We start from the raw sequence: 26,228 nt of genomic DNA on the forward strand, positions 1-26,228 counted from the left end.
GCAAACAGCATCAAGTTTTTAATTATTTTTGCCTTTTCTTAACGCAATTCAATGAAAAAGACAGACCTACTTTTTGTGGTGCCATCTGTTGGCTTAGTTTGACAGACATTTCCTCTCCGGATCGTAAGAAAACTACTACTAAATACACATACACGGACAAGGCAGGGGGCTGCTTGGACTTCAGCGTGCGGACATCTTGGATTTCTCCCACCGAACCTGAAATACCTAACGAGATTTCAGTGGAGGGGATGGTCGGTACGGAATGGAGGGAATGGCTTGTAACTGACAGCGCCGCACGCAAACGCCAAAACACACAACACCACATTACCAGATTTGCCGACTTGCTCCAGTTGACAGATGATAGTGGGGGAAATGGAAATACGCCACAATTTCGAAAAACAGAAAAAAAACCTTATTTATTTTCCAGTGTGTCTTCCATTATTGAAACAAGATATGATTTTCATCTGAAGTACATAACAAAACTCGTCTTTCCCTCGTGAAATGGTATTGGATTGGTGCTATTAAAATCGGCTGAAATTCGCCAGGATGAAAACCGAAATTGATCGTGTGGTGTTCTCAAATCACAGAATGTGTTTATCAAGATAAAAGTGCGTGTGATTTGTATGATTCGGTATTATAAACAAGACGAGAATCAGGGTCAAATCTTTTCACTTCCTTCTCAAAATGCAACAGGAGGGTACTCCAAAGTTCCTGAAATTCCACCAGGGAAGAGTCAGAGGCGTTTCATTCAGTCCACGGGTATTTTGTCATTTTTTATTCAAGTAATTCCTTAGGAAAATAGTAATTCGCGCTAAATACTTTTTAAGCCTTACCATAATTTTGAAGCTTAAAAGGAACGACATTTCTTCCTGTTTTAGGACCGGTATTTATTTTGTTCGGGAGGTTACGATGGCAAGGTTAACCTCTATTCTGCTCTGCGCATGGAATTACTCATGTACTATCAGATAACAACAATGACCCAAGCGCAAAATGTCAATGCTGTCAGATTCACTTCGGATGGCTCGAGGGTATGTTTAGATCTTTCAATCCTATTTAATTCAAATTCAAGTTTACTGTATTTTCTTTGAACTTTAGAACTTTTTTCATTAATGAAATATCGGACTAAAACTTTGAAAAATGTGTCAGAAGACCATAAACTACTTTTGTGTTAAAATTACACTGATAAATCGTGTTTAGTGGTGCTTAGAAATAATAAAAAATGTTCGTTATTTTACCAAAAAATAGGAATTTAAAAAAAAACCCGAATTTTCAACTAAAAAAGGTAACTTTTAAACAAAAAATCGAATAGTTGAATTTTCAGTTTAAAGAATTAGTAATTTCAAGCGAAAAAAAATGATTGCATACATTAATTAAGTTTTTAATTAAAAAACTGCACTTTCAATTAAAATGGTGAATCTTCAATAAAAAATTACTTTTAACTAAATAGGTGAGTTTTCAACTAAGAACAATATTTTTTCACCAAAAAAGACGATTTTAATTTGTAATTAAAAATGAGAAATTTTCAACCAACAATGGAATAATTATATTTTCAGTTAAGAAAATTAATTTTCAATGAAGAAAATTAATTTTCCACTGAAATGATAAATCTTCAACCCAATAGATGATTTGTCAACTAAAAAGATGAGTTTGAACGACAATTTTTAATTCTGTCTGCAAAAAAATGATTTTTAAAAAATTGGTTCAACTTCTAACCAAAAAGATCAACTTTTTACTAAAAAAGACAAATCTTTTTTTAAAATGTGTGATTTTTCAGCCAGAAAGATAAATGTTCAAAAACTAAATTCTTAATAACACAGTAAAAGTAGTTTACTGATAGTGTTAAATAATCGTTGAGTCTTTTGAGTGATGTTTGCGACATTTTTCATTTTCTGAGTGAAAGAAAACTGAAAAAACTGCTTTTAGATAAAATATCCGCATTGTTAAAATTTTGAACAAAAATGGAGAAGTTCGTTTGTTTTGATTGTAAATCGGGATAAACAAAATAATCAGAAGCAGGACAAAGTTAATAAAATTCAATTTTACAAAGCAATTTTACATATAAATTTTATAGGTATATCTTCATGTTTTTAAAGATTTTCTCTTTTAAAAAATATAATCTTATTTTTATTATTAACTGTGAATAATGGGCATTATTTAATATAATCCAAAACAATGTCTTGGCACTTTAGATTATAAAAAAATTTCAAGTTTAAAAAAATGAACAAAAATTATATCTTACAAACTAATTCAATTCATTTTATAGAATTTGTTTAAAAATTTTGCTTTTCGGCATAACTCTTTTCATAATATTTAGTTTAAGATGAAAAGAGAATTTTGTTTATTCTTGATTTTAAATTAAACATGAATTTAAGGGTCTTATTCTAAAAAAGAAATCGGATCACAGGAACTAAGTTTTTAAGATTATTTGCAAATTGCTATTTTATCCATACTACATAAGAATAATTGATTGAAGATATAAATAATTCTACAGGTTTTAATGACTGCAATGTAATAAAATAAAGCTTTTTGAAGGTGAAATTTTGTAAATTTGTATAAATTGATAGTAGCTATTTAAAATTTTATATTTTTTTATTATACTATCACGCGATAAATAAAATTTTGGAAAAGTTCGAAATTATTCGTATTTTATTTTAAAAGGGTAATTTTAAGTTATGATGATTTTAATATATGTTGAAAAAGAATGTGAAAGATTTTTAAACAATTTTTTCGGATTAATTTTTTTTTATTTGTAGAAGTAAATTTGTCTCAAGATTGTTGGTTAAATTTCAAATGAGTTCTTTATTTTGAAAGAGAAATTCTAACAAAAATTGAATCAGAATTACAAAATTACAACAACAAAAATTCTGTTATTCTTAATAAATATTTAAAAGTATTCAAACAATTCAAAGTTAATTTTAAACTTGCGATAAACTTCATGGTTTTTAATGTAGATTTTTGAAAATTTTGAAAAAGCAAGCTGAATTCAAATTACGAAAGATTTCAAGAGAATAAAAAATTTTTGCTTAGATTCCCAAAAAAATTGTGAATGTTTTTTTATTTAAAAAAATTAACTTTAGGATAATGTTCCAAAAGGTTTCAACATTTTCGAAAAAGAATCTGGAAGTCTTAAAAAAATTGTAAGAAAATTTTAAAAATACATTTCAAACGTTTAGATATCTTAGAAAGATTAAAAAATAATAGTTAATTTGAAAATCATAAAAATTTAGAGAAAAATATAGATTTTTTACAATTTTGTAAAAGAGAAGCTTTTTATGAATTTGTGAAAGTTTCTAGAGAATCAAACAATATTCTCTAGATTGTTAGGAAAATTTAAAGTTATTTTATGGAAGATTTTAGGACAGTTTTTTTTATTTTGCAGAATTTTCTAAAAATTGTAGTTTGAAGAAATTAATTAAAATTATACATTGTAAACCAATTTAATTAATTTTAATGAATTCATTTAAACATATGCTTTTCGTCATAACTATTTTCATGAAATTTAGCTTCAGATTTAAGAGGAAAAGGGAATTTCGATTGTACTTGTTTTTAAATTTAACATGAACTAAAATAATTTTAAGATAAAAAATAAACGTTCTTAAAAATGATTTATAGGAATAAGAAAAATATTTTATTGTTAATTATAACCAGTTTTGAAAAAGAACTCGATTTAAAGTTTTTAAATAAATATTTCACAATTTTCATTGCATATTTAACAATAGTTTTTAGGGTTTAATGTTTTTATCTCTCGCTTTAGTAATAATTGCAACTTATATTTAATCCTAATGCTGTAGGGCTTATTTTATTCCTTAAAATATTATCTGCAAATCTCATTGGTACGTTTTTATTTTAAAACTTTTATTTAGGGATTATGAAATCGTCATTTTTGTAATCAATAGGTTTTCACGAATACATTTTTAAAAATAAAAAAGTACCAATGAGATTTGATGAGAATCTTTTAAGGAATAAATCAAAATCTGAATAGTTCTTGTCAAATAAAGAAAGCCCGAAATTTTTTTTTCAAAATTCCACCTCGAGTTCTTTTTCAAAATTAATTATAATTAAAATTAGCATTTTTTCTCGATTTTAAAAATGATTTTTAACAAGGTTAATTTTTTTAACTTGAAATAACATATGATAATATTAATAAATAATAACAATATTAATAAATAATTAATAATAATAATAAATTTAATAATAAATAATAAAACTAATAAATAAGGAAACAAATTGCGTTCATCAAAACACATAATATGTTTATTAAAATATTTGAAAATCCGAAGTGAATTTAAATTAATAATATATTATATTCTTTTTTATTTATTTTATTTTATTTATTCAAAATTAATTTTCTATAAAAAATTAACTTTTGACATAATAAATTAATTTTAAATAAAATTGTTCACTTTTTATCAGAAAAATATAACTTGGAAACAAAAAATCGAATAGACTAATAAGATTAATTTTTTTGCCAAAAAATACGAATTTTCAACCAAAGATGGAATATTTGTATTTTCATTTAAGAAAATTAATTTTCAACGAAAAAAATTAATTTTCCATTTAAATCATGAATCTTCAACCAAAAAGATTAATTTTCTACCAAGAAAGTCGAATTTTCAACCAAAAATAACGTACATTTTATATTTTAAATCAAAGGTGAAATAGTACATTTTTTCATTAAAAATATTAACTTTCAGCCGATAATGACAAATTTTCAACGAAATAGTTCAATTTTAAACTAAAAAATGTAAATTAAGAAAATTTATTCTAGACGTTATAGGAAAAATATGAATTTTTAACCCAATAGATGATTTGTCAACTAAAAAGATGAATTATCCAACAAAAATATGAATTTTAACGAAGATGATTAATTTTGTCTGCAAAAAATAAATTTTTGAAAAATTTGTTGGATTTCTTACCATATAGGTGAATTTCCAACCAAAAGAATTATTTTTCTACCTAAAAGATGAATTTTCAAGAAAACAAATAAATATTCAGTGGCAGAAATAAATTCTAAACGAAAATGATCAATCTTTCAACGAAAAAAATGAATTTTCAATCAAAATATTGAATTTTTAGCTCAAAAGTTGAATTTCTAACCAAAAAGATAAATTTTCAGCCAAGAAGATGAATTCCCTACCAAAAAATGCTTATTTTTAACTAAAAAGATAAATGTTCAAAAACGAAAATTAATTTTTTACAAAAAATCAACTTTTGACATAATACATTAATTTTAAATCAAATACTTAACTTTTTATCTAGAAAAGATTACTTTGAAACCAAAAATCGAATAGACAAAGAAGATTAATTTTCTACCAAAAAAAGACGAATTTTTAAACAAAAAGAATCATTTTCAACCATAAAAATTAATTTTCTGCAAGATACATAAACTTTTAACTAAGTAGATTAAATTTCAACAAAATTGTTCAGTTTTGAACAAACAAAAAATAATTTTTATCGAAAAAATGAATTTCCCAGATAATAGTTGAATTTATAACAAAAAAAAATTAATCAAGAATATTAATGTTTCATCAGACAATATGCATTTCCAACTAAAAATGTATACAAATCTTCAACAAAATAATTGCATTTTTAAATCCAACCTGAAATAGTTGAATATTCAGTGAAAAAAATATTTGCAAACGAACAAGACGAATTTTCAACAAAAAAATTAATTTTTAAACAAAGAAATATATTTTTAATAAATATGATGTATCTTTCACCTAAGAAAATGAATTTTTCACTGCGAATCTTAATCTTATACAAAAAAAAAAATAAACTTGGACAAAATACAATAATAATAATAATAATAATAATTTTGACTTGGAAGCGAGAATTTTCAAATTAAAAAAATTCCGGAAAACTGGAACTGGAAATTTTCGAAAAGGAACAAAATTCTGAATTGGAACAGGAATTCTAAAGAAAAATTCTTAGTTTAAATGGAGGATCTTCAAAAAGTATTAAAATTCTGGGTTTGAATTTATAATTTTTTAAAAAATTTTTAACTAATTTTGAGTTGGAACTGGAATTTATCCAGGAAAATTGAATTTTTTTCACATAATTACAATTCTGAATTAAAATGAAGTATTGCGAACAAAATTTAAATTATGAATTAAAACAGAGGATTTTAGAAAAAAATTCTGATTCTTAATTGAAAAGGAGAATTTTCTTAAAGAATTAAAATTCTGGATTTGAACAGGGAATTTTGAATTTTGAATCAATTCTGAGCTGGAATTGGAATTTATCCGGAAGAAGAACAATTCTCAATAGAAAATTGAATTTCTCAAACAAAATAATTATTATTCTGTGTTGAAGCGAGGTATTTTCGAAAAAAATTAAATTATGAATTGGAACAGGGAATTTTACAAAAAGTAACTAATTCTTACAATGGGTTGACATGGAGAATTTTGGAAAAGAATAAAAATTCTGGATTTGAACAGGAATCTTTTCGAAAAGAACTAAAATTTCGGATTTAAACAGAGGAATTTTCAATTTTTAACCAATTCTGAGTTGGAATTAGACAAATGTAAAACAAAATTAAACGCTCGATTGAAACTTTATAAACTATTTTTAATTTTAAAATAACTTTAAAAAGATATACTCATAATTAAAGGCTTTTATCAAATTTGAAATATTGTTTTGGCCTAAAATTTGAAATTTTGTAATTAAGAAAAATAACAATTGCTGATTATTTAGACATTTAATTGTTCATTTAAAATCGGTAATTGTAAATCAAATATTCAAAACATAATAAAAAACTAAACATTGAACTTTACAATTTTAATTGTTCTATTTGAAAATATTTAATTTGAAAGTAACATTTTTTATTTTTCATATATAATAAATATTGAAAATCTATGATTCCTTGAAAAATGCAATTAATTTGAAGAGATATTATTTTAAAGAAGTAATTTTAAGAGAATATTTAAAAAGATTTAAAAAGATTTCCAAAATTGTCAAAAAGGTTTTCCATTTTACAGGATTGAAAAATATTTAGGAAAAATTCGGATCATAATAAAAGATATTAAAAGTTCTTCAAAAACTCCAAAAATAATTGAAAATTTGAATAAATTTAAAACATGTAGATATTTCAAGATTATTTTCCAAATATTTACAAGAAAAGTCTATTCAATTACTTAAAATATTACAAATTTTAATATCACATGTTGATAAAATGCAATTAAAAGTGATAGTCTATCTTTTTTGAAAAATTCTCAATTACGTTTAATTTCTCGATTAAAGTACTTGTGAGCTGTTGTGAAATACTGGAATGTAAATTATTATATAACAGGGTATTCAGTGACCTTGAGAATTTTGGAATTCTCTTTGAATTTTTGTTCAACCTTGAAAAGCTGGATATTTTGAATTTTTTACGAAAACCTTGAAAAAATCTTGTTACTGAAAAGTATTTTATTTATCAATATATAATTTATATTTAACTCATTACAGAATAAATAAAGAAATTTCTAGGCAGTGAATTTATTTCTTGACCGGGAATTTAAAAACTTCTGGAAGAAAAATCTTTCCAAGTTCGATTTTAATCTTTTTATAAATAATTATTTGAAGTGATATATTTTTTAATCAAAAAGGATAACTTTTTAACAAAATTGTTGAATTTTTAACCATAAACTTGCATTTTTACCCAAGAAACATGAATTTTCAACAAAATAATCAAATTTGCAACCAACAAATGTCATTTTAACAAAATGCTGCATTTTTGTCCTAGAATTAAAACAACATTTCTAATAAAACAGAAAGTTTTAAACCAAGAAGGTAAGTTTACCAAAAAATTGAATTTTCGTCAAAGAAGACGAGTGACATTTCAACACTAAAATATGATTTTTAAATAAAAAATAAATTTACTACGAAATAGTTGAATTTTCGACAAAACAGTTAAACTTTCAACCAAAAAGTATAACTTTTTAATAAAAATCCTGCATTTATATCCAAGAGAGATACAATTTCTACTAAAATAGGTCAATTTTTAACTGAAAAAGTCGATTTTTTATCAACACCAAAATATGAATTTGAAACAAGAAGTAAGTTTTCTACGAAAATATTTGAATTTTTACCCCAAAAAGACGAATTTTGAATAAAAAAGTTGAATTTTCAACAACGAAAAATTGAATTTTCATTAAAGAAGATAGTAGAATTTTCAACTGCAAAATATTATTTTAAATGAAAAGTAAATTTACTACGAAATAGTTGGATTTTCGACAAAACAGTTAAATTTTTAACCAAAAGGTATAACTTTTTTTTTAAATTGTTGAATTTTCAACCATACAATTACATTCACATCAACTAAAGATGAACTTTTTACTAAAATGGATGAGTTTTGAAATCAAAAAGACAGATTTTCAACCACAGAAAAGTTAAATTTTCATCCTGAAAAAATACCAGGTAACTCTTCAACATCAAAATATGAATTTTAAATAAAAAGTAACCTATTTTTGGAAAATGTTAGTTGAAACGCTTTGTCAAGAAATCATTTTTTACTAAAGATTCATAATTTTGGTTGAAAATGTATTTTTTTGGTTTCTAATTTAACTATTCCAGTTAAAGATTTATCATTTTATTTAAAAATTTATCACTTTGGTTAAAAATTAAACTATTTGGTTGAAAATCCGTTCTTTTTTTGTTAAAAATTAATTTTTTCGTCTAAAAGTGTAACTTTTCCATTATTTGTAAAAAATTGATATTTTCTAGTGGAAAATGTAAGTATTTGTTTAAATATTTATTTAGCTTTCAATTTTTCTCTCTATTGTGTTAAAGTATATTTGGAATGAACGTCTTGAATTAAAATAACTTTTTGAATTTTATGCATTTTGTTCGAGGGCGTGCTTATTTTTTTTTTAATTACAATATAAAATTAAAATAATAAATATTCTTTATCTCTAAAAGTAGCTTTATATGATTTTATTTAATTATTTTGTTAAAAATTTGTATTTTTTTATTGTTTAATATTAATTAATTAATTCAGTTGAAAATTTAAGTATCTGGTTATAGTTTCACGTCTTTTGTTGAAAACTCGTTGTTTTTTATAGAAAGTTAATATTCTTGGTTGAAAATTCATCTTTTGGATTAAAAATTCAACGATTGCTGTTGAAGGCTCATCATTTTAGTTCAAAACTTATCACTATGTTTGAAAATGTCGCTATTCTTTTAAACATAATTTTTTTTCGTTATTCATTTTTATTTTTAACTAAAAATTTAACTATTAAATTCTTGGTTGACATATTTATCCCTTTTGGTTGAAAAATTATCCTTTTTAGTTGAAAATTAACAAATTTGGTTAAAAATGGTCTTTTTCTTTGTAGAAATTAATTTTCTTGAAAATTTAACTATTCCGTTCAAAATTTATGCATTTTGTTTAATAACCGTCCTTTTTGGTAGAAAATTAACATCTAGTTTGAAAAACCATTTTTCTTTTTGAAAATAAAACTACTTGTTTGACAGTTAAACTCTTTTGCTAAAAATTCTTCCTTTTTTGGTTAAATTTTCGTCTATTCCAGTTGAAGATTCATCATTTTAGTTAAAAATTCATCACTTCGGTTTACATTTTTTTGTTTGATGAAAATGAACTTTTTAACTGAAATTTTAAGTTTTCCATGTTTGTTTGAAAACTAATATTTCTAAAATAATAATTCAACTATTTGGTTGAAAATTAATCTTTTTTAGTCTAAAATTCATCTATGTGGTTGCAAATTTATGTATTTGGCTAAAAAAATGGTATTTTTTGGAAAAAAATCATCTTTTTGGTACAAAATTGAACTATTTGGTTAAAACTTCTTTCAGATTGTTAAAAATGCAATATTTTAAACTTAAAAAAGAAATTTTGTTTCTATCATTTTTCAAATTTATGGACTTCAGGGACAAATTTAAGAAATGAGTAATTATGTTTTTAGTATTATATAATTATTACTAAATCGATGGTGCTAATATATTTAACTCTCTCAGCCTAGACTTCAACATCTATAGTTAAAATTAACGAATCGGGATTTTTTCTTTTTTTAAGTATAGCTGAAAGTTATAAAAATGAATATTATAAAATTAATATGATGAATCCAACATATTACAATAAATAGTTTCACAAAACTAAAACAACTATCGACCGAGCCGAAAATACCGTCCGGGTATAATATACCCAGTTTAGGCTGAGAGGGTTAAGAATATCTTGTAATATAATTTTTTAAAGCTTTCTAAATTAAACATATGAATTGAATCCCTATAAATAAAAAAAGACATTATTTATAATATATTCACAAAACTGTGTACATATTCCGAGTACATAGTTTGAAAAAATTCGAAATATTTTAATTGCTCCGTACTATGAAAAATTATACCGGGGAAAAAACTTTAGATACCCGGAAAAAAGGCTCCTAATTGTCACGGAATTTTTTTTTTATGAAACTCATGGTTAATTATTTTAGGTTTTGGCTGCGACTAATGCGAGGCGATTAGTCGTGGTGGATGTTGAGAGAGGTGAGCAACTTTTGGCTTATGATAATTGCGCATTCAGTGGTAATGGAAACAGAACTGGTCTGGCGACAGATCCTTCAGGGCCAAATTTAGCCATTTCTGTCACAGTAAATGGGAAAGGTCTGACTCTTGTGGATCTTCGAATGCCCCTACCTTTGGATTTTGTTTATGATGTAAGTTTTATTCCTCTCGTTTTGACAATATTTCGTTTGAAAATCTTGAAAAAACTGACACTCAGGGTTGCTACAGAATCTGGAAAACCTGGAATTTCTTGTTGATTTTTTAATAATTATCATTGATGAATTACGATATAAGGATTTGAATAAGCGCGGTAATTTAATTACCTGCTATTTTCTTACCGCCGATTTTTAAATTATTTTTTAAATAATTATTTATTTAACGCAAGATGTGGAAAAAAGCGCTATTTTAGACATTTATTCGAAAAAATGATAGTTGGTGTCTACAATTTTTTATAATTAACAATTATTGTTGTTATAATACATTTTTAACACAAATATTTGAGGCGAAAACCTATTTCAAACAAGTTTTCAAAAAATCACAAAATAATCTAAAATTTGAAATATTTACGAAAATTGTATACAGATGTCTAGATTTTTGAAGATTTCGATAAAAATGCGAAGCTCTTTAAGGTTTTTTATAGGGATCAACAAAATAAAAAACTTTTTTGGAAATTCATGGGAAAATGTTTAATGATTGTTTATTTTTTTTAAATTATTTTTTCAGAATTAAAAAAAAACCTCAAGCGACTTCTAAAAAAGTCGAAAAAAGTCTCCAAGATATTCAGGCAATTTTTAAAATTTGTAAATACCTTTTAAAAATTAGGAAAAATTAGGATAATTTTAGAACATATTCAGAAGTTTCTAAAATTTCACAAAATAATTTAGAATTTGAAATATTTACAAAAATTGTAATCAAATATGTCCATTTTTCAAGATTTCGAACAAAATTCGAAGCTTTTTAATATTTTGAATAGGTATTAACAAAATAAAAAACTTTACTTGAAATTCAAGAAAATTTTGAATGATTTTTTTATTTTTTTAAATTAATTTCTGAATATTTCAAAAAAATTCTAAAAATTTCGGGAAAAATGCGAAACTTTTTAAGAATTTTTATAAGTATCAACAAAATAAAAAACTTTTTTTGAAATTCATGGGAACATTTTTAATGATTGTTTTATTTTTTAGGATTTAAGAAAACCTCAAGTGATTTCTAAAAATGTCTAAAAAAATCTCCAATATTCAGGCAATTTAAAAATTTTTTAAATACTTTGAAAAAATTAGGAAAAATTAGAATAATTTTAAGACATATTCAGAAATTTATAAAAGTTTACAAAATAATTTAGAATTTGAAGTATTTACAAAAATTGTAAACAAATATGTGCATTTTTCAAGATTTCGAAAAAAATTCGAAGTTTTTAAATATTTTTAATAGGTATTAACAAAATAAAAAACTTTACTTTCAATTCAACAAAATGTTGAATGATTTTCTTTAAAAATTAATTTCTGAAAATCTTGAAAAACCTCAAAAAATTCTAAAAATTTCGGCAAAAATGCGAAGATTTTTCAGAATTTTTATAAGTATCAACAAAATAAAAAACTTTTTTTGAAATTCATGGGAAAATTTTTAATGATTGTTTATATTTTTAAATTATTTTTTTTTTATGATTTAAAAAAAACCTCAAGCGGTTTCTAAATATGTCGAAAACATTCTTCAAGATATTCAGGCAATTTTTAACATTTTTAAAAATTAGAATAATTTTAAAACATATTCAGAAGTTTAAAAAAGTTCACAAAATAATTTACAATTTGAAAGGTTTGCAAAAATTGTAAACAAATATGTAGATTTTTCAAGGTTTAAAAATAATCGAAGCTATTTAATATTTTTAATAGGTATCAACAAAATAAAAAACTTTACTTTAAATTCAAGAACCAGGATTTTCACTAAATTTTTTTTTAATTTTTAATTCATTTCTTTGTCTGTAAGTATAACTATTCTGTTGAAAATTACGTATTTTGTTTGAAACTATGGTTTTTCCTTAATTTTCAACTCAAAAGTATAATTTTTTTATCTATAAGACACGAAATTTCTAGAAAATAGTTTACTTTCGTAACCCCAAACTATTATTTTTTCATTAATTTTTCAAGTATATAGTAGAATCTTCAACCAAAGTAAATTAATTTTTAAAAAAATTTCAACAGAATATTAACATTAACATTTAAAGAGATAATTTTTTAACCAAAAAAGTTAATTTTTCCCAAAATAGTTAAACTTTTAACCAAGTCGTTAAATTTCCAACCATAAAGCTGAATTCTAAACGAAAAATGTATTATTTGATATAGAATCTAGAAAATTCTTCGAATTTCAAGTAAAGTTTTTCTTTTGTTAATTCCTATAAAAATTCTTAAAATAGCTTCTCATTTTTATTTTTGAAATCTTAAAAAATCTACATATTTGTTTACAATTTTTGCAAAACTTTCAAATTTTAAATTATTTTGTGAATTTTTGAAAACTTCTAAATATGTTTTTAAATGAATTGTCATCGAATTGTCCCTAAATTTTTTAAAAAGTCTAAAAATTAAAAAAAAATTGCCTGAAAGTATTGGAGATTTTTGGAGATCTTTTGAGACTTTTTTAAATCCTCAAAAAAAATTATCAAACATTTTACTCTGAATTTCAAAAATCTACATACTTGTTCACAGTTTTTGTAAATCTTTCAAATTCGAAATTATTTTGTCAACTATTTTTGCAAATTATCCGAATTTTTCCTACATATTTAAAAAATTCTTTACATTGTTTTTAATTGCCTGAATATCTTGGATATTTTTTTCAGCATTTTTAGAAATATTTTGAGTTTTTTAAATGTTTAAAAAATTAATTTTTAGAAAATTAAAAATAATATAAAATTTTGCCCTGTATTTCAAGAAAAGTTATTTCATTTTTGTCCAAACAATTTTTTGTTAAGAAGGATCTTTTCTTCTAATTACAATAGGAGCATTTCATGGCGTGTCAAAATAAAAAACCAAAACAATCAAAATTGATTCTGCGGAAAATGCATAATTTTTATAAATACATAAACAAACAAAATGGAGACTCTAAATATCACAACAGTTTATGCGAGATCTGGTGACCACAAATTTTAAAGAAAAACATAGAAAAATTTGCTTGGAATGAAATTATAGTCGAAAAGAATTAAATAATTTGCATTGATTTTGTTTTTTAAATAACTTTTAAATATTTAAAGAGAACTCAAAATCATTGAAACACATACTCAGAAGTTTTCACAAAATAATTAAAAATTTGAAAAATTTTCAAAACTTTAAACAAATATATAGATTTGAGAAGATTGAGAAAGAAAATGCAAAGCTTTTCAAGAATTTTGATAGGTATCACCAAAGCAAAAAATGTTACTTGAAATCCAAATAAATTTTTAAAATAATTGTTTAATTAATTCTTAAATATTAAAAAAAAACCTCAAAAGATTTCTAAAGCTTTCGGAAAAAAACTTCAGGATTACTTGAAATTACTTGAGTTCAAATTTCGAACAGAATTAAAAAAAAGGCTTCGTAATTTTTCAAAAGTTGACTTCTGTAACAAGCCTGCCCTCTGTGAAAAGCGCCTTTTAATCCTAGAGTACAAATTTGTGTATTTTTTTATTTTTTATTATTAAGAATCAATAACCATTTTGTTCAATTTTAAACTTTTTCAATGAAATTCTAGATGGTCTATTCTATGAGTAACGCAGTATTTGTTTGATTGTAGTCGTAATCACTGAACCTGATTTCGTTTAGTTGCATGGATCCGTTATACGAGACATCTGTTTCTTACCCTCATCCTGGCCCTGGCAAAATTCGATTCTCACAGGAGGGTCTGATGGAACTTGCAAAGTATCTTCGCCCGATGGTCGAGTCCTACATGCCTTCCAAACTGGACACGCGGTGAATACAGTTTGCGTGACTCCTGAACCATTTTCTAGAAGCGCTGAAGATGGATTTTATAGTAAGAATCATTTTTTATTCTTAGATGTTTAGAATTCAATTTTTTTTTCGGTCTTTTTTCATATACTAAGATTTGAAATTAATGAAAATTTTTAGTATTTTCTTCGCAGGTCAAGTCTCATGCATATAAATATTTATATTTATATAATAATTATTTGCGAAAGCTGCACATAGCATTTAAAGACAATAAAGTAAAATTTATGGCGTTAGGACTAATTTCGGCCATAATGTAGTTGGGATAAGGTTTTTATGGTTCATTTATGAATGATTTTATTACATTTTTCAATTAATGGAATTTCACTAAAGTGAGTGCATTTAACAATAATGTAATGTAGGTTTATGTAAAATTTCATGGTGATTTAAAATATTTAAATTAATTGATTTATTGAAAAAAGGCTTTTTTACAATAAAAAAAACTTTAGTAATAGCATAATTGTATTTTCAACAAAATAATTAAATTTTCAAACAAAAAAATAGTGGAATTCTCAAGCCAAAAATATAAATTCTTAACAAAAAAGAGTAATAGCTGATATTTTAATCAAAAAAGATGAAATTTTATTTAAGAAAACTTAATTTTAAAATCAAAATGCCAAAAGGCGAATCTTCTGGACAAAAAATGAATTTTCAATTAAACATATGAATCCACAAAAAAAATGATTTCTTAATAAAGTAATTCAATTCGAATTTTCAAAAAAAAGGGTAAATCCTTTAACTAAGAAGATTAATTTTTAACTCAACAATTACATTTTTATCCAAAAATTATGAAATTTCTACTAAAGCAGATACATTTTAAAATGAGAGAGGCGATTTCTACTTAAATATATCCACTTTTTAATTAAAAAGGCAAAGTTTCTAATAAATCGAGGATTTTTCGTCCAAAAAAGATTTCAGTCGATTTTTGAATACCACCAAAATATAAATTTTAAAAAAGAAGTACATTTTCTACGAAAATACGACAATTTTCAACTCGAAACGAGGAATTTTCAACCGAACAGTTGAATTTTGAACCAAAAAGGATGACTTTTTAATAAAACTGTTGAATTTTTTAACCAAACGCTGGTATTTTTATTCAAGAATGATGCAATTTCTACTAAAATAGATGAATTTTTTAATTGAAAAGAAAAGTTTAAAAAAAAAATAGTTGAATTTTCATAAAAAATGAAAAAATTCAATTTATTTTTTAACACTGAAACATTAATTTTAAATAATAAGTAAATAATATACGAAAATACTTGAATTTCAACCTAAAGAGACTATTTTTCAACAACAAAGTTGATTTTTGAACCAAAAAGGATGACTTTAACAAAATTGTTGAATTTTCAAAGAAAGACTTGCATTTTTATCAAAAAATGCAATTTTTCTAATAAAATAAATACATTTTTTAATCAAAATGACAAATTTTCAACAAAAAATTGAAATTTTTATCCAAAATGGATATCAGTTGACTTTTTAACATCAACATGTGAATCTTAAACAAAAAGTAAATTTTCTGCGAAAATGCTTGAATTTTCAAACCAAAGAGACGAATGTTCAGTAAAAAATTACGGCTTTTTAAGAAAATTATTGAATTTTCAAATCAAATAGTTGCGTTTTTATCCAAGAAAAATAAAATTTTCATTAAAAGAGATGAATTTTTACATCTAAAAGACGAATTCGTAAAAAAATAGTTAAATTTTCATAAAAAACATATCAGTTGACTTTCCAATATAAAAATATGAATATATAACAAAAAGTCTATTTTCTACAAAAATACTTGAATGCTCAACCGAAAAAAGCGGTTTTTCAAGAAAAAATTATTACTTTTTAACAAAATTGTTGAATTTTTCATCAAATAGTTGCATTTTTCTTCGACAAAAATGAAATTTCTACTAAAAGAGACAAGTTTTTACATCTAAAAGACAAATTTGCAAAAAATAGTGGAAATTTTAATTAAAAGAAGATATCAGTTGACTTTCAACATAAAAATATTAATTTTAAAACAAAAAGTAAATTTTCTACAAAATTATTTGAATTCTCAGCCCAAAAAGTTGAATTTTCTGTAAAAAATTATGACTTTTTAACAAAATTGTTGAATTTTCTATAAAATATTTGCATTTTTATCAAAAAAAAATTGAAATTTCTATTAAAAGAGCTTGATTCTGAACCAACTTCTAGACAACTAAATTACTAACAAGAATATTATATCAGGGTTACCGCAAAACTTCATTTTAAAATTTCCCTAATTTTTCTCTGACCACTAATATTCAAAGACCAAAATCTTAAACTTTTAACATTTTTAAACTAGAATCTTTTATAAACGGAATAAAACAATTTCAAATTAAAATGGAAAAATGTTTTATTTATTCTTCTTGAAAGTTATTCTAAGTTATAGAAATTCCCTGACTTTTGCAAGATTTTTTTTTAATTCCTGATTTTTCCCTGAACAATAAAATTCCCTAACTTAAAAAAAATGTGGTTATCTAGGTTCGTTTTCCACTTATAAAATTTCTTTGGCGCGTAAAGTTAAATTTATATGAATTTTCTGTACAATTACTGTTAGTTATTGTTTTTTTTATTTGCGAATTTGCAAAAATTACGTATAAATTAATCGATTTTTTTGTGTTTTCTTAGAAATTCGCTATACTTAGTTTGAATTTAAATCAGAATTAAACTCTTAACAATGAAATTCAAAACAAGAAAAAATTATACGATTTTCCCCTATTTCCTCTATTCCCCTGTTCTTTTTTTTATGAAATAATTGTTTTTCCGCCTCTTTTTAAGAAATTTACGCTTTTTCTCGTTTTTTTTCGATAAAATCAGAAAAGAATTAATGGAACCCAATACGAAAATCCAACTATTTTCAGTTGAAAACTCATTTTTTGTTGTTTAAAAAGTCAATTATTTTATAAAAGTTATCTTTTTCGGCAGAAAATTTATCTTTTTTTTTTGTCAAAAATGATCTTTTGGGTTAAAATTTAACAATTTTCAAAAAATTTATCTTCCGGGAATGAAAAATCAACTTTTTTTTTTTAAATGTATCTATTGTATTGAAATTTTTTCTCCTTTGATTTAAAGTCCAACTGATTGGCTTTAAATGCAACTTTATGTTTAAAAAATCATTATTGTTTTTAAAAATTTTACTATTTGGTCTAAAATTCAACTGTCATAGTTTAAGATAAATTATCTAATTGTAGATAATACAAGTATTTGGTTAAAAATTCAACTTTTTTTGGCTGATGTTTAATATATTTTATTTGAATATTCAGATTTTATAGTGGAGAAGTCATCTTTTTTCTTTGAAAGTTCATCTTTCTTGGTGGAAAATTCACCTTTTTTTTCAGAAAAAGTCAAATTTTGGGTTAAAAATTATAATTAAAATTTCAAATTAAAGTATTTTGTTGAATATTCATCTTACACCGTTGAAAATTTTATTTTTTCTTGAAAAATCAACGTTTCATGTTAAGCTTCAACTGGTTTCCAAGAAAATCTTCTTCGTTGAAAAAATAAACTATATGGTTAAAGTCTAATCCTTTTTGTGAAAAAATAGGTCATTTGGTTGAAAATTTGTTTTTGTATGTGCAAAATTCAACTGTTTGGCTAAAACTTTAATTACTTAACAAATTTGCCCAAAAATCGTCTCTTTTGCTTGAAAATTCTCAACTAATTTGTTGTAAAATCAACTCTGGTTGAAAAACATTTTTTTTTAATGCGACTAATTGATTGAAAATTAATCTTTTGGATTTAAAAGTCAGCTGTTTCATAAACCATTCGACACTTTATCTTGAAAATTTTGTTGAAAATGAAATATATTTGCTCTTCAAATTTGAGGAATTCAGTGTTACATATTAAATTCCGTATCTTATCTATATTAATTTTAATTTAAAAAAAAATTATTCTTCATTATTCCTCTATTTTCGTTAAAAATCATCCCATTTTTCCTGTTTCGACGTCATTTTAGGCGGCGAAGTTTGAATTATTAAAAAAAAAAATAATTTTATATTAAATTTATACAGTCTTAAATATAAAGCCGGAACTGTCGAGTAATTTCAAGTTTAACATGTTCAAAACGAATATTCCTGAAATTAAAGTTTTCATAATTTTATTAATTTTTTTTTTCAATTTAGAAAAGTGACTTTTACTTTATCTACAGTCGCAGATTTTACAGATTATCTCAGTTTACTCGAATGAAATCATAATTTGTTATTTAATCATTATTATTTTCCAATAAAAAAAAACCTTTTGCAATTTTCTGTTCTGTAAGATTTTTTTTCGCTGACTACTTGATTAAAAGTTAAATTTCTTCGTTAAAAATTAATTTTTCTGGGTGTAGATTCATAATTTAAATTGAAAACTCATCTCTGATTGAAAATGTTACTAGTTTGGTGAAAATCAATTTCTTGAACTAAAAATTTTATCTTCCCAGTAGAAAATGTAACTAGTTTGGCGAAAATCTGTTGTTTTTTTTTTTGATAAGAATTAGATTGTTAACAGAAAATATAACTATTATATTTTTGATCGAAAATGTATCTGCTTTAGATAAAAACTCAACTATTTGGTTAAAAATTGATATTTTTAATTTAGAAATTAAACTAGCTGTTTGAAAATTTATGTATTGAAAATTTATATATATTCATCTTTATGTTTTAAAATCACCTTCTTGGTGTAAAATTCAACTTTTCCAGTTGAAGATTCACCATTTAGATTGAAATTCATCAGTTTGGTTGAAAATTAATTCCTCTTAACTGAAAATTTGAATGTTCATTTTTCGTTGAAAAGCTGTCTTTTTTAAATTGAAAACTCAACTATTTCCATAAAAATCCACATTGTTTGTTAAAATAGATTTTTTGGAAAAAAATTATCTTTTTCTAAAATTCTTCTCTGCGGTTAAAAATTCAAGTATTCTAATTAAATTATTATTATTTTAGTTTATAATTCATCTTTTAGGTTGGAAATAATATTACTTGGCTGAAAGTTAAACTCTTGTTAAAAATTAATATTTTGTTTAAGATTCGTCATTTTAATTAAAAATTGTTTTCATTGGTTGGAGCTATTTGATTGAAATCTTGTGTTTTCTTTTGAGAAAAAAGAATTTTTTGCCGAAAATTAAACTATTTTGTTGAATTTTTTTTAATGATTATTTATTAGAATTGAAAATGTAACTATTATTCCAGTTGAATATACCAAAATTTTAGTTGAAAATGTAACTTTTGTGTTGAAAATTCATTTTTTGACCAAAGATTTCATTATTCAATTTTTGGTTGAAAAATTATATCTTTTCGCTGAAAATTCATATTTTTTGGTAGAAATTAATCTTCTTGGTTGAAAATTCATCTTGTTGTTAAAAAAATAAATTATTCAAGTTAAGATTAATAAGTATAGTTTACAATTGATCTTTCTGTTTTTCAATTCAACTGTTCCAGTTAAACATTTACAATTTTAGTTAATAATTCATAACTTTGTTGAAAATATAACTATTTTTCTGAAAGTTATTTTTTTTGTTAAAAGTTATTTTTTGTTCTGAAAAGTAATTTTTTAAACTAAAAGTTTAATATTTTACGTTTTGATTGAAATTTTATCTTTTATAGTAAAAATTAAGTTTCTTTGGTTGAAAATGCAATCATTTCAGTTCAAGATTTATCATTTTTAGTTGAAAATTCATCAGTCAAGTTGAAAAGTGAAATATTTTCTTGATAATCCTTTTTTTTTTATTTAATTTTTTTAACTAAAAATGAATTATTCCATTTTTTATTGGAAATTGATATCTTTTTAGTGAAAAATTTAAGTATTCCTTTCAAAATTAATTTATTTTACATTGCTTTGCTCTGTTCTTTCAAAGGGTGTTTAGAATTAAAATAAATGTTTGCATTTAGCGACAAATATGAATATGTCACTGTTAGTTGACCGGGAAAATTTAAAAACCTGACCGTTAAAACCGAAAAATGACCGGCAATGACAGGAAATTTATTTTTTGACCGAGAATTTTACAAAAGGTTTAGAATAAAAAATCTGTGCAACTTTGATTTAAACCGTTTTTTAAATAATGAGCTAATTCGTAATTCAAAAATCTTTCTCTTTAAAAATTTTTCATTTTTAATTTTTAAACGTATATTTTAATTTGAAAAAAATTTTAAATGCAGTTTTAAACAATAAAAAATTAGGAGCGTTTAAAATCTAAGAATTTTGATCAAAAAATATTTTTAGTTGATTAACTATGAATATAAATTAATTCATGATTTAAAAAATTGAATTCTACTTAACATGTTAAAAGTAAATAATAATGAATTTTACAAGATAATTCAGAATCAGTTCACAATTTTAGAATTTCCGGATTTTAACGTTAAAAATTAAACTATTTCAATTCGAAAGTCTTATTAGTTAAACAAAATGAAACGCCCGATTGAAACTTTATAAACCATTTTCAATTTTAAAATATAATAAAATATAATAAAATATAAAATATAATTTAAATCGTTCAATTTGAAATTTGTCAATTAAGAAGAAGAACAATTACTTAATATTAAGAAATATCTGACTGTTTTTAAAAATTAGTAATTTTAAATTAAATATTCAAAACTAAACAAAAAAACTAAACTTGTTACATTACAATTTCAATTGTTCTATTTAAAAAAATATAATTTGTGAGTTAAATTCTTGAAATTTGTTATCCAAATAATAATTGACCACCTGTTATTCTTAAAAAACATTCGAGTAAGTTGAAGAAATATTCTGAAATTCTGAAAAAATTCGAAATTAGTTAAAAATTTGAAATAATTTTAAATAATTTAAATGCAGTGTCTACGTGTACCGACAAAATCCGGCAAAAAATTTATAAGTTTTTTAGGAATTTTAAAAGAATTCCGAAGAGTAAAATACAATTCCTAAAAAAATTGAATGATTTTTTCGTTTGAAAAGTTAACATTGAGTGAATATTTAAAAAGATTTAGAAAGATGAAAAAAATTATCAAAAATGAATTTGGAAGATTTTAAGGAATATTTTTTTAATTTTGCAGGATCTTTAAAAATTGTCTACGAAAAATCTGAATCATTTTCAAAGATGCTTACAAGTTCTCAAGAAATTTTTAAAATATGAAAAAAACGATTGTTACATTCCAAATAACATGTGAATGTTGCAAGATTTTGTAATCACATTTTGAAGCATTTTAAGGATTTTTAAACTATTTAAAATAAAAATAAATTTTAATTTAAGTGTTCAGTTTAGAAAAAAAATGTAGGCGTTCAATTTAAAAAAATTTTTAAAATGTAAATGAAATTAAAATAAAATTTAAAATCCTATTTAACGTGCAATAATCAAGTTAATGATTAATTAAGTTAAGAATTCCTGAAAATAAAACCAAGAATTTAACGGCAAAATTTTGACAACCAACATAAAATATTTCTATTGCAATCTGAGAAAAAAACTTTTTTCTCCTAAAAAAGAAAAGAAAAAAAATCTCCTTTCCTTCTAGTCAAAAATAAAAAAGAGGAAAGAAAAATGAGAAGAATTTTGAATGTTTCTGGATTAAAATTGCTCAAAATTACATAATTTTGAAAACTTTTAAACGCATTGATTGATTCATTAATTTAGAGAATTGAAAATAATAACTTGGATTTATATTTAATTTCAATGTATTCATCTGAAAAGTGTTGAAAAGCTTCCATTTTCAACATGTAAATTATTTTGCATTTGAATACAATATTTTTTAATTCAAAAACTTTTAAACTTGAGTGTTGAAAGATTAAAAATTTAAGAGTTCCACTTTGAGTGCTTCAATTTGCAGCTCGGTTTTTATTACTTCAAATGAAAATATTTTTCGCTTCAGAGTTTGATTTTTCAAATTTCATTGCCCGTGAAAAATGTTTGCGAACCGAGAGAAACCCGGGATTTTTCTTCTTTTATTAAAACGACCACCCTGCTCTCTGGAATTGACGCGAGCCCTGAAATTTAAAAACAATTTTCAAATTATAGGCTTAATCATGAGCGGCGGAGATTTAATCTCAGCTTACGTACCGGACACTGGAATCCAGGAGCATCTTAAAGAGCAGAAAGAATCTCCAGTTTGGAAACTCAGGTACACTTCCAATGGAAGTACACTTTACTCTGTCTGTGATGGAGGAATTCTCAGACGTTACAGAAGGTATCCCGATCATCATGAATATCTCGGGGAGGTTTATCGACATAAAGGAGACATTCAGGACGTCGACGTTTCCCCTTACGATGAATGTATCCTTTCATTATTATTTTTATTATTTATTATATTATATTTGCCAATTATTTCGGTAATTTTTCAGGGAAACTAGTTTTCATGAAAATTGGTACATAGGGATTTTTGGGGTCACTGATTACGAATCTGAACTCAGATTTAGAAAATTCAAAATGGTGGATCCAATATGGCGACTTAAATTTGGAATATTTTTGGATTTTTTTAAAGAATTGGTATACAGGAGTTTTTTGGAGTCGCTAATCAGGAATTCGAACGCAGATTTTGAAAATTCCAAATGGCGGATCGAATATGGCGTGCAAAATTTGGATTTTTTTTTTTTTTGAAAATTGGTGTTCAGGGGTTTTTGGTATCTCTGATCACGAATATGAACTTAGATTTTGAACATTCAAAATGGCGGGCCAAAATTCAAAATATTTCTAAATTGTTTTTTGAAAGTTGACACAGGCAGGGGGTCGCTGATCTTGAATCTGTATTCAAAATGACAAATATTTAGAATATTGAGGTTTGAGAAAACATACACCTACTCACCTAAATTCATGGATTAGTACCAATTTTCTGAAATTTCAAAATATAAATTCAGATTCGTGATCAGTGACTCCAAAAATCCTTGTACACTAATATTTAAAAAATTCCAGAAAACTTTATTATTTTGACCGCCATATTGGATCCGTCATTTTGGATTTTCAAAGTCTGATTTCAGATTCGTGATCCGCGACCCAAAAAACCTCTGTATACCAATTTTCAGAAAAAAATCCAAAAATATTCCAAGTTTCGGGCACCATCTTCGATCCACCATTTTAAATTTCCAAAATCTGAGTTCATATTCGTAATCACTGACCCCAAAAACCCCTGTATACCAATTTTCAGATAAAATCCAAAAATATTCCCAATTTCGGCAGCCATATTGGGTGCGACATTTTGAATTTTCAAAATATGAGTCAAGATTCGTATTCAGCGACCCCAAAAACCCTTAAACACCCATTTTCATAAGGATATAATGAACAGTTTTTTCAATAATGAATTTCTTCAACAAAAAAGGATTTCAAGTGTTTAAAAAATAATTAGTTGAATTGATATATTTTTTAATTATGATATCATTAAGTTTACAATGCGTAATTCGACAATCTTTTACTTGAAAAATTCGTAATTTTAGATTTTTATTTTTAAGCGTATATTTTTAATTTAAAGAATTTTAAAGTGCAGTCTTAAAAACTTAAATAAATAAAAATTAAAAGAGTTTTGAAGTTGAAATTTTTTGATAAGAAACAGTTTATTTTATAAACTATAAATTTAAATTAATAAACCAGGGTGGTCGCTGGACTGGGAAACAAGGAAATTACCGGGAATCTCACGAGATCGGGAAATGACCGTGAATTTCTTTTTTGACTAGGAGTTTTACAAATTTTTCGAAAAAAATCGGTCCAACTTAGATTTCAACCCTTTTTAAATAATTAGTTAAATTGTGATCTTTTTCAATTATGATATCATTCAGTTTAGAATGCATATTTGAATTAAAAGAATTTCAAAATGCAGTTTTAAAGACTTCAGCAATTAAAAATTAGAACCGTTTAAAATCGAAGATTTTTGATAACAAACATTTTTAGTTGATCAACTGTGAATATGAATTAAATTATAATTTTTAAATTTGAATTGCACTCTAAAATTTTTTAAATAAATAATAATTGATTATAAAAAATGATTCGGCATTAGTTCACAATTTTAGAACTTCCAGATTTTAACGTTAAAAATTAAACTGTTTCAATTGGAAAGTCTTAGGCAAATGTAAACGCCTTATTGAAACTTTATCAACTATTTTTAATTTAAAAATAACTTTTAATTAATATATTTATGATTAAAGGCTTTTATTAGATTTCAGTCTAAAATTTGTATGTATAAAAATAAAATAAAATAAAATTTGTATGTATAAATAACAATTAAACACCTATTATTCTTGGAAAAAATCGAGTATGTTGAAGAAATATTTAGATGTTTTGAAAAAATTAATTACAAATTTGAAATGATTTCAAATCATTCAAACGAAGTGGAAATATTCCACGGCCTAATTTGAAAACAAATATAGATTTTGGCAGATTTCGAACATGAAATTTAGAAGCTTTTTAATAATAACATTATTTAGAAGTTGCAAAAAACTTTTAATATTATTTTTTAATTTAAAAAGATTCGAAACAACATGTAGATGTTTCAAGATTTTGAAATAGAATTTCGAAGCATTTTAAGGACTTTTAAACTATTTAAAATAAAAATAATTTAACATAATTTAAACAGAGATTTTTGAATCTTTTACAAATTTATAGTTGGAACAAGAATTTATTCAGAATAATAACCGGGAATTTCAAATTTTAACAAATTCCGAGCTATCACTGAAAATTTTCAAAAAGGAAGAAAATTTTGAAGTGGAACATAAAATTTTTCACAAAGATTTATAATTCTGAGTTGAAGCAGAGAATTTTCAAATTTTAACCAATTCTGAATTGAAATTGGTATTTATCCAAAAGAATTATAATTCTTCTTGGAACAGGGAATGTTAAAATTTAAATAAATTCCGAGCTAGAACAGGGAATTTTTTCTAGAAAAATTAGAAAAATTAAAATTATGAATTGGAACAGGGAATTTGAAAAAAATTCGAATTCTTTTTGGAAGCGGGAAATTTTCAAAAAGTATTAAATTCCGGATTTGAACAAGGAATTTTCAATTTTTAACCAATTCTTAGTTGGAACTGGAATTTATCCAGGAGAATAACAATTCTCAATGGGAAATTAATTTTTTTCAACAAAATTATGAATTGGAACAGGGAATTTTTCAAAAAAATTCTAATTCTTACAGTTAGTTGAAATGGAAAATTTTCGAAAAGAATTAAAATTCTGGATTTAAACAGGAACTTTTTTGAAAAGAATGAAAACTCCGCATTTAAGCATGGAATTTCCAATTTTTAACCAATTCTGAGTTGGAATAAGAATTTAAAATTAGTGTTTGATTTTTTAAATTTCATTGACCGTGAAAAATGTTTGCGAATCGGGAAATAACAGGGAAATGACCGGGAACTTTTGTCTTTGACAAAAACATCCACCCTGCACATAAATAATTAAAAAAATTGATCTGTACTTTAAGTATTAGAAATTGAACAATAATTGATTCAATAAAACGATTCTAAATCCGTTCAAAGGTTAAGAATTTCAAGATTGTAATTGTTTCCATTCGAAAATCTTAGTAAAAAAAATCTAAAGATGCAATTGAAACTTTATAAACTATTTTCAAGTTAAAAATAACTTAATAATAATATATTCGTAGTTAAAGGCTTCTATTACTTTAAAAATATTGTAACATTCTAAATTATTCAATTTTAAACCCATTTAATTTGATTTTTTTTTAAAAAAGAAAAAGTATAATTATTTAATATTTAGCAATATTTGACTGTTACGAGGGTAGTTCAATAAGTCCTTAGAATGACCAACATATGGCGCGCGAATCGCTCCAAATCATCTGTTTTCAGTCAGCACCACTCCCGACTAGATAT

At 23.9% G+C, this 26,228-nt stretch overlaps 1 protein-coding gene across 1 annotated transcript in view; it reads left to right on the forward strand.

Moving 5' to 3' along the window:
* The first annotated feature begins 258 nt into the window (after positions 1 to 258).
* LOC117177082 overlaps positions 259 to 26,228 on the forward strand; it is a 31,044-nt gene continuing 5,074 nt past the window's right edge. Inside the window, exons 1-5 of the mRNA XM_033367570.1 lie at positions 259 to 759; positions 879 to 1,028; positions 10,428 to 10,649; positions 14,286 to 14,493; positions 22,438 to 22,692. Of these exons, the coding sequence (XP_033223461.1) occupies positions 685 to 759; positions 879 to 1,028; positions 10,428 to 10,649; positions 14,286 to 14,493; positions 22,438 to 22,692 (910 nt within the window). The 5' untranslated portion in view covers positions 259 to 684. The remainder of the gene's footprint in view (positions 760 to 878; positions 1,029 to 10,427; positions 10,650 to 14,285; positions 14,494 to 22,437; positions 22,693 to 26,228) is intronic.

Source organism: Belonocnema kinseyi, chromosome 7, assembly GCF_010883055.1.
Source record: "Belonocnema kinseyi isolate 2016_QV_RU_SX_M_011 chromosome 7, B_treatae_v1, whole genome shotgun sequence".
Classification (NCBI taxonomy): Eukaryota; Metazoa; Arthropoda; class Insecta; order Hymenoptera; family Cynipidae; genus Belonocnema; species Belonocnema kinseyi.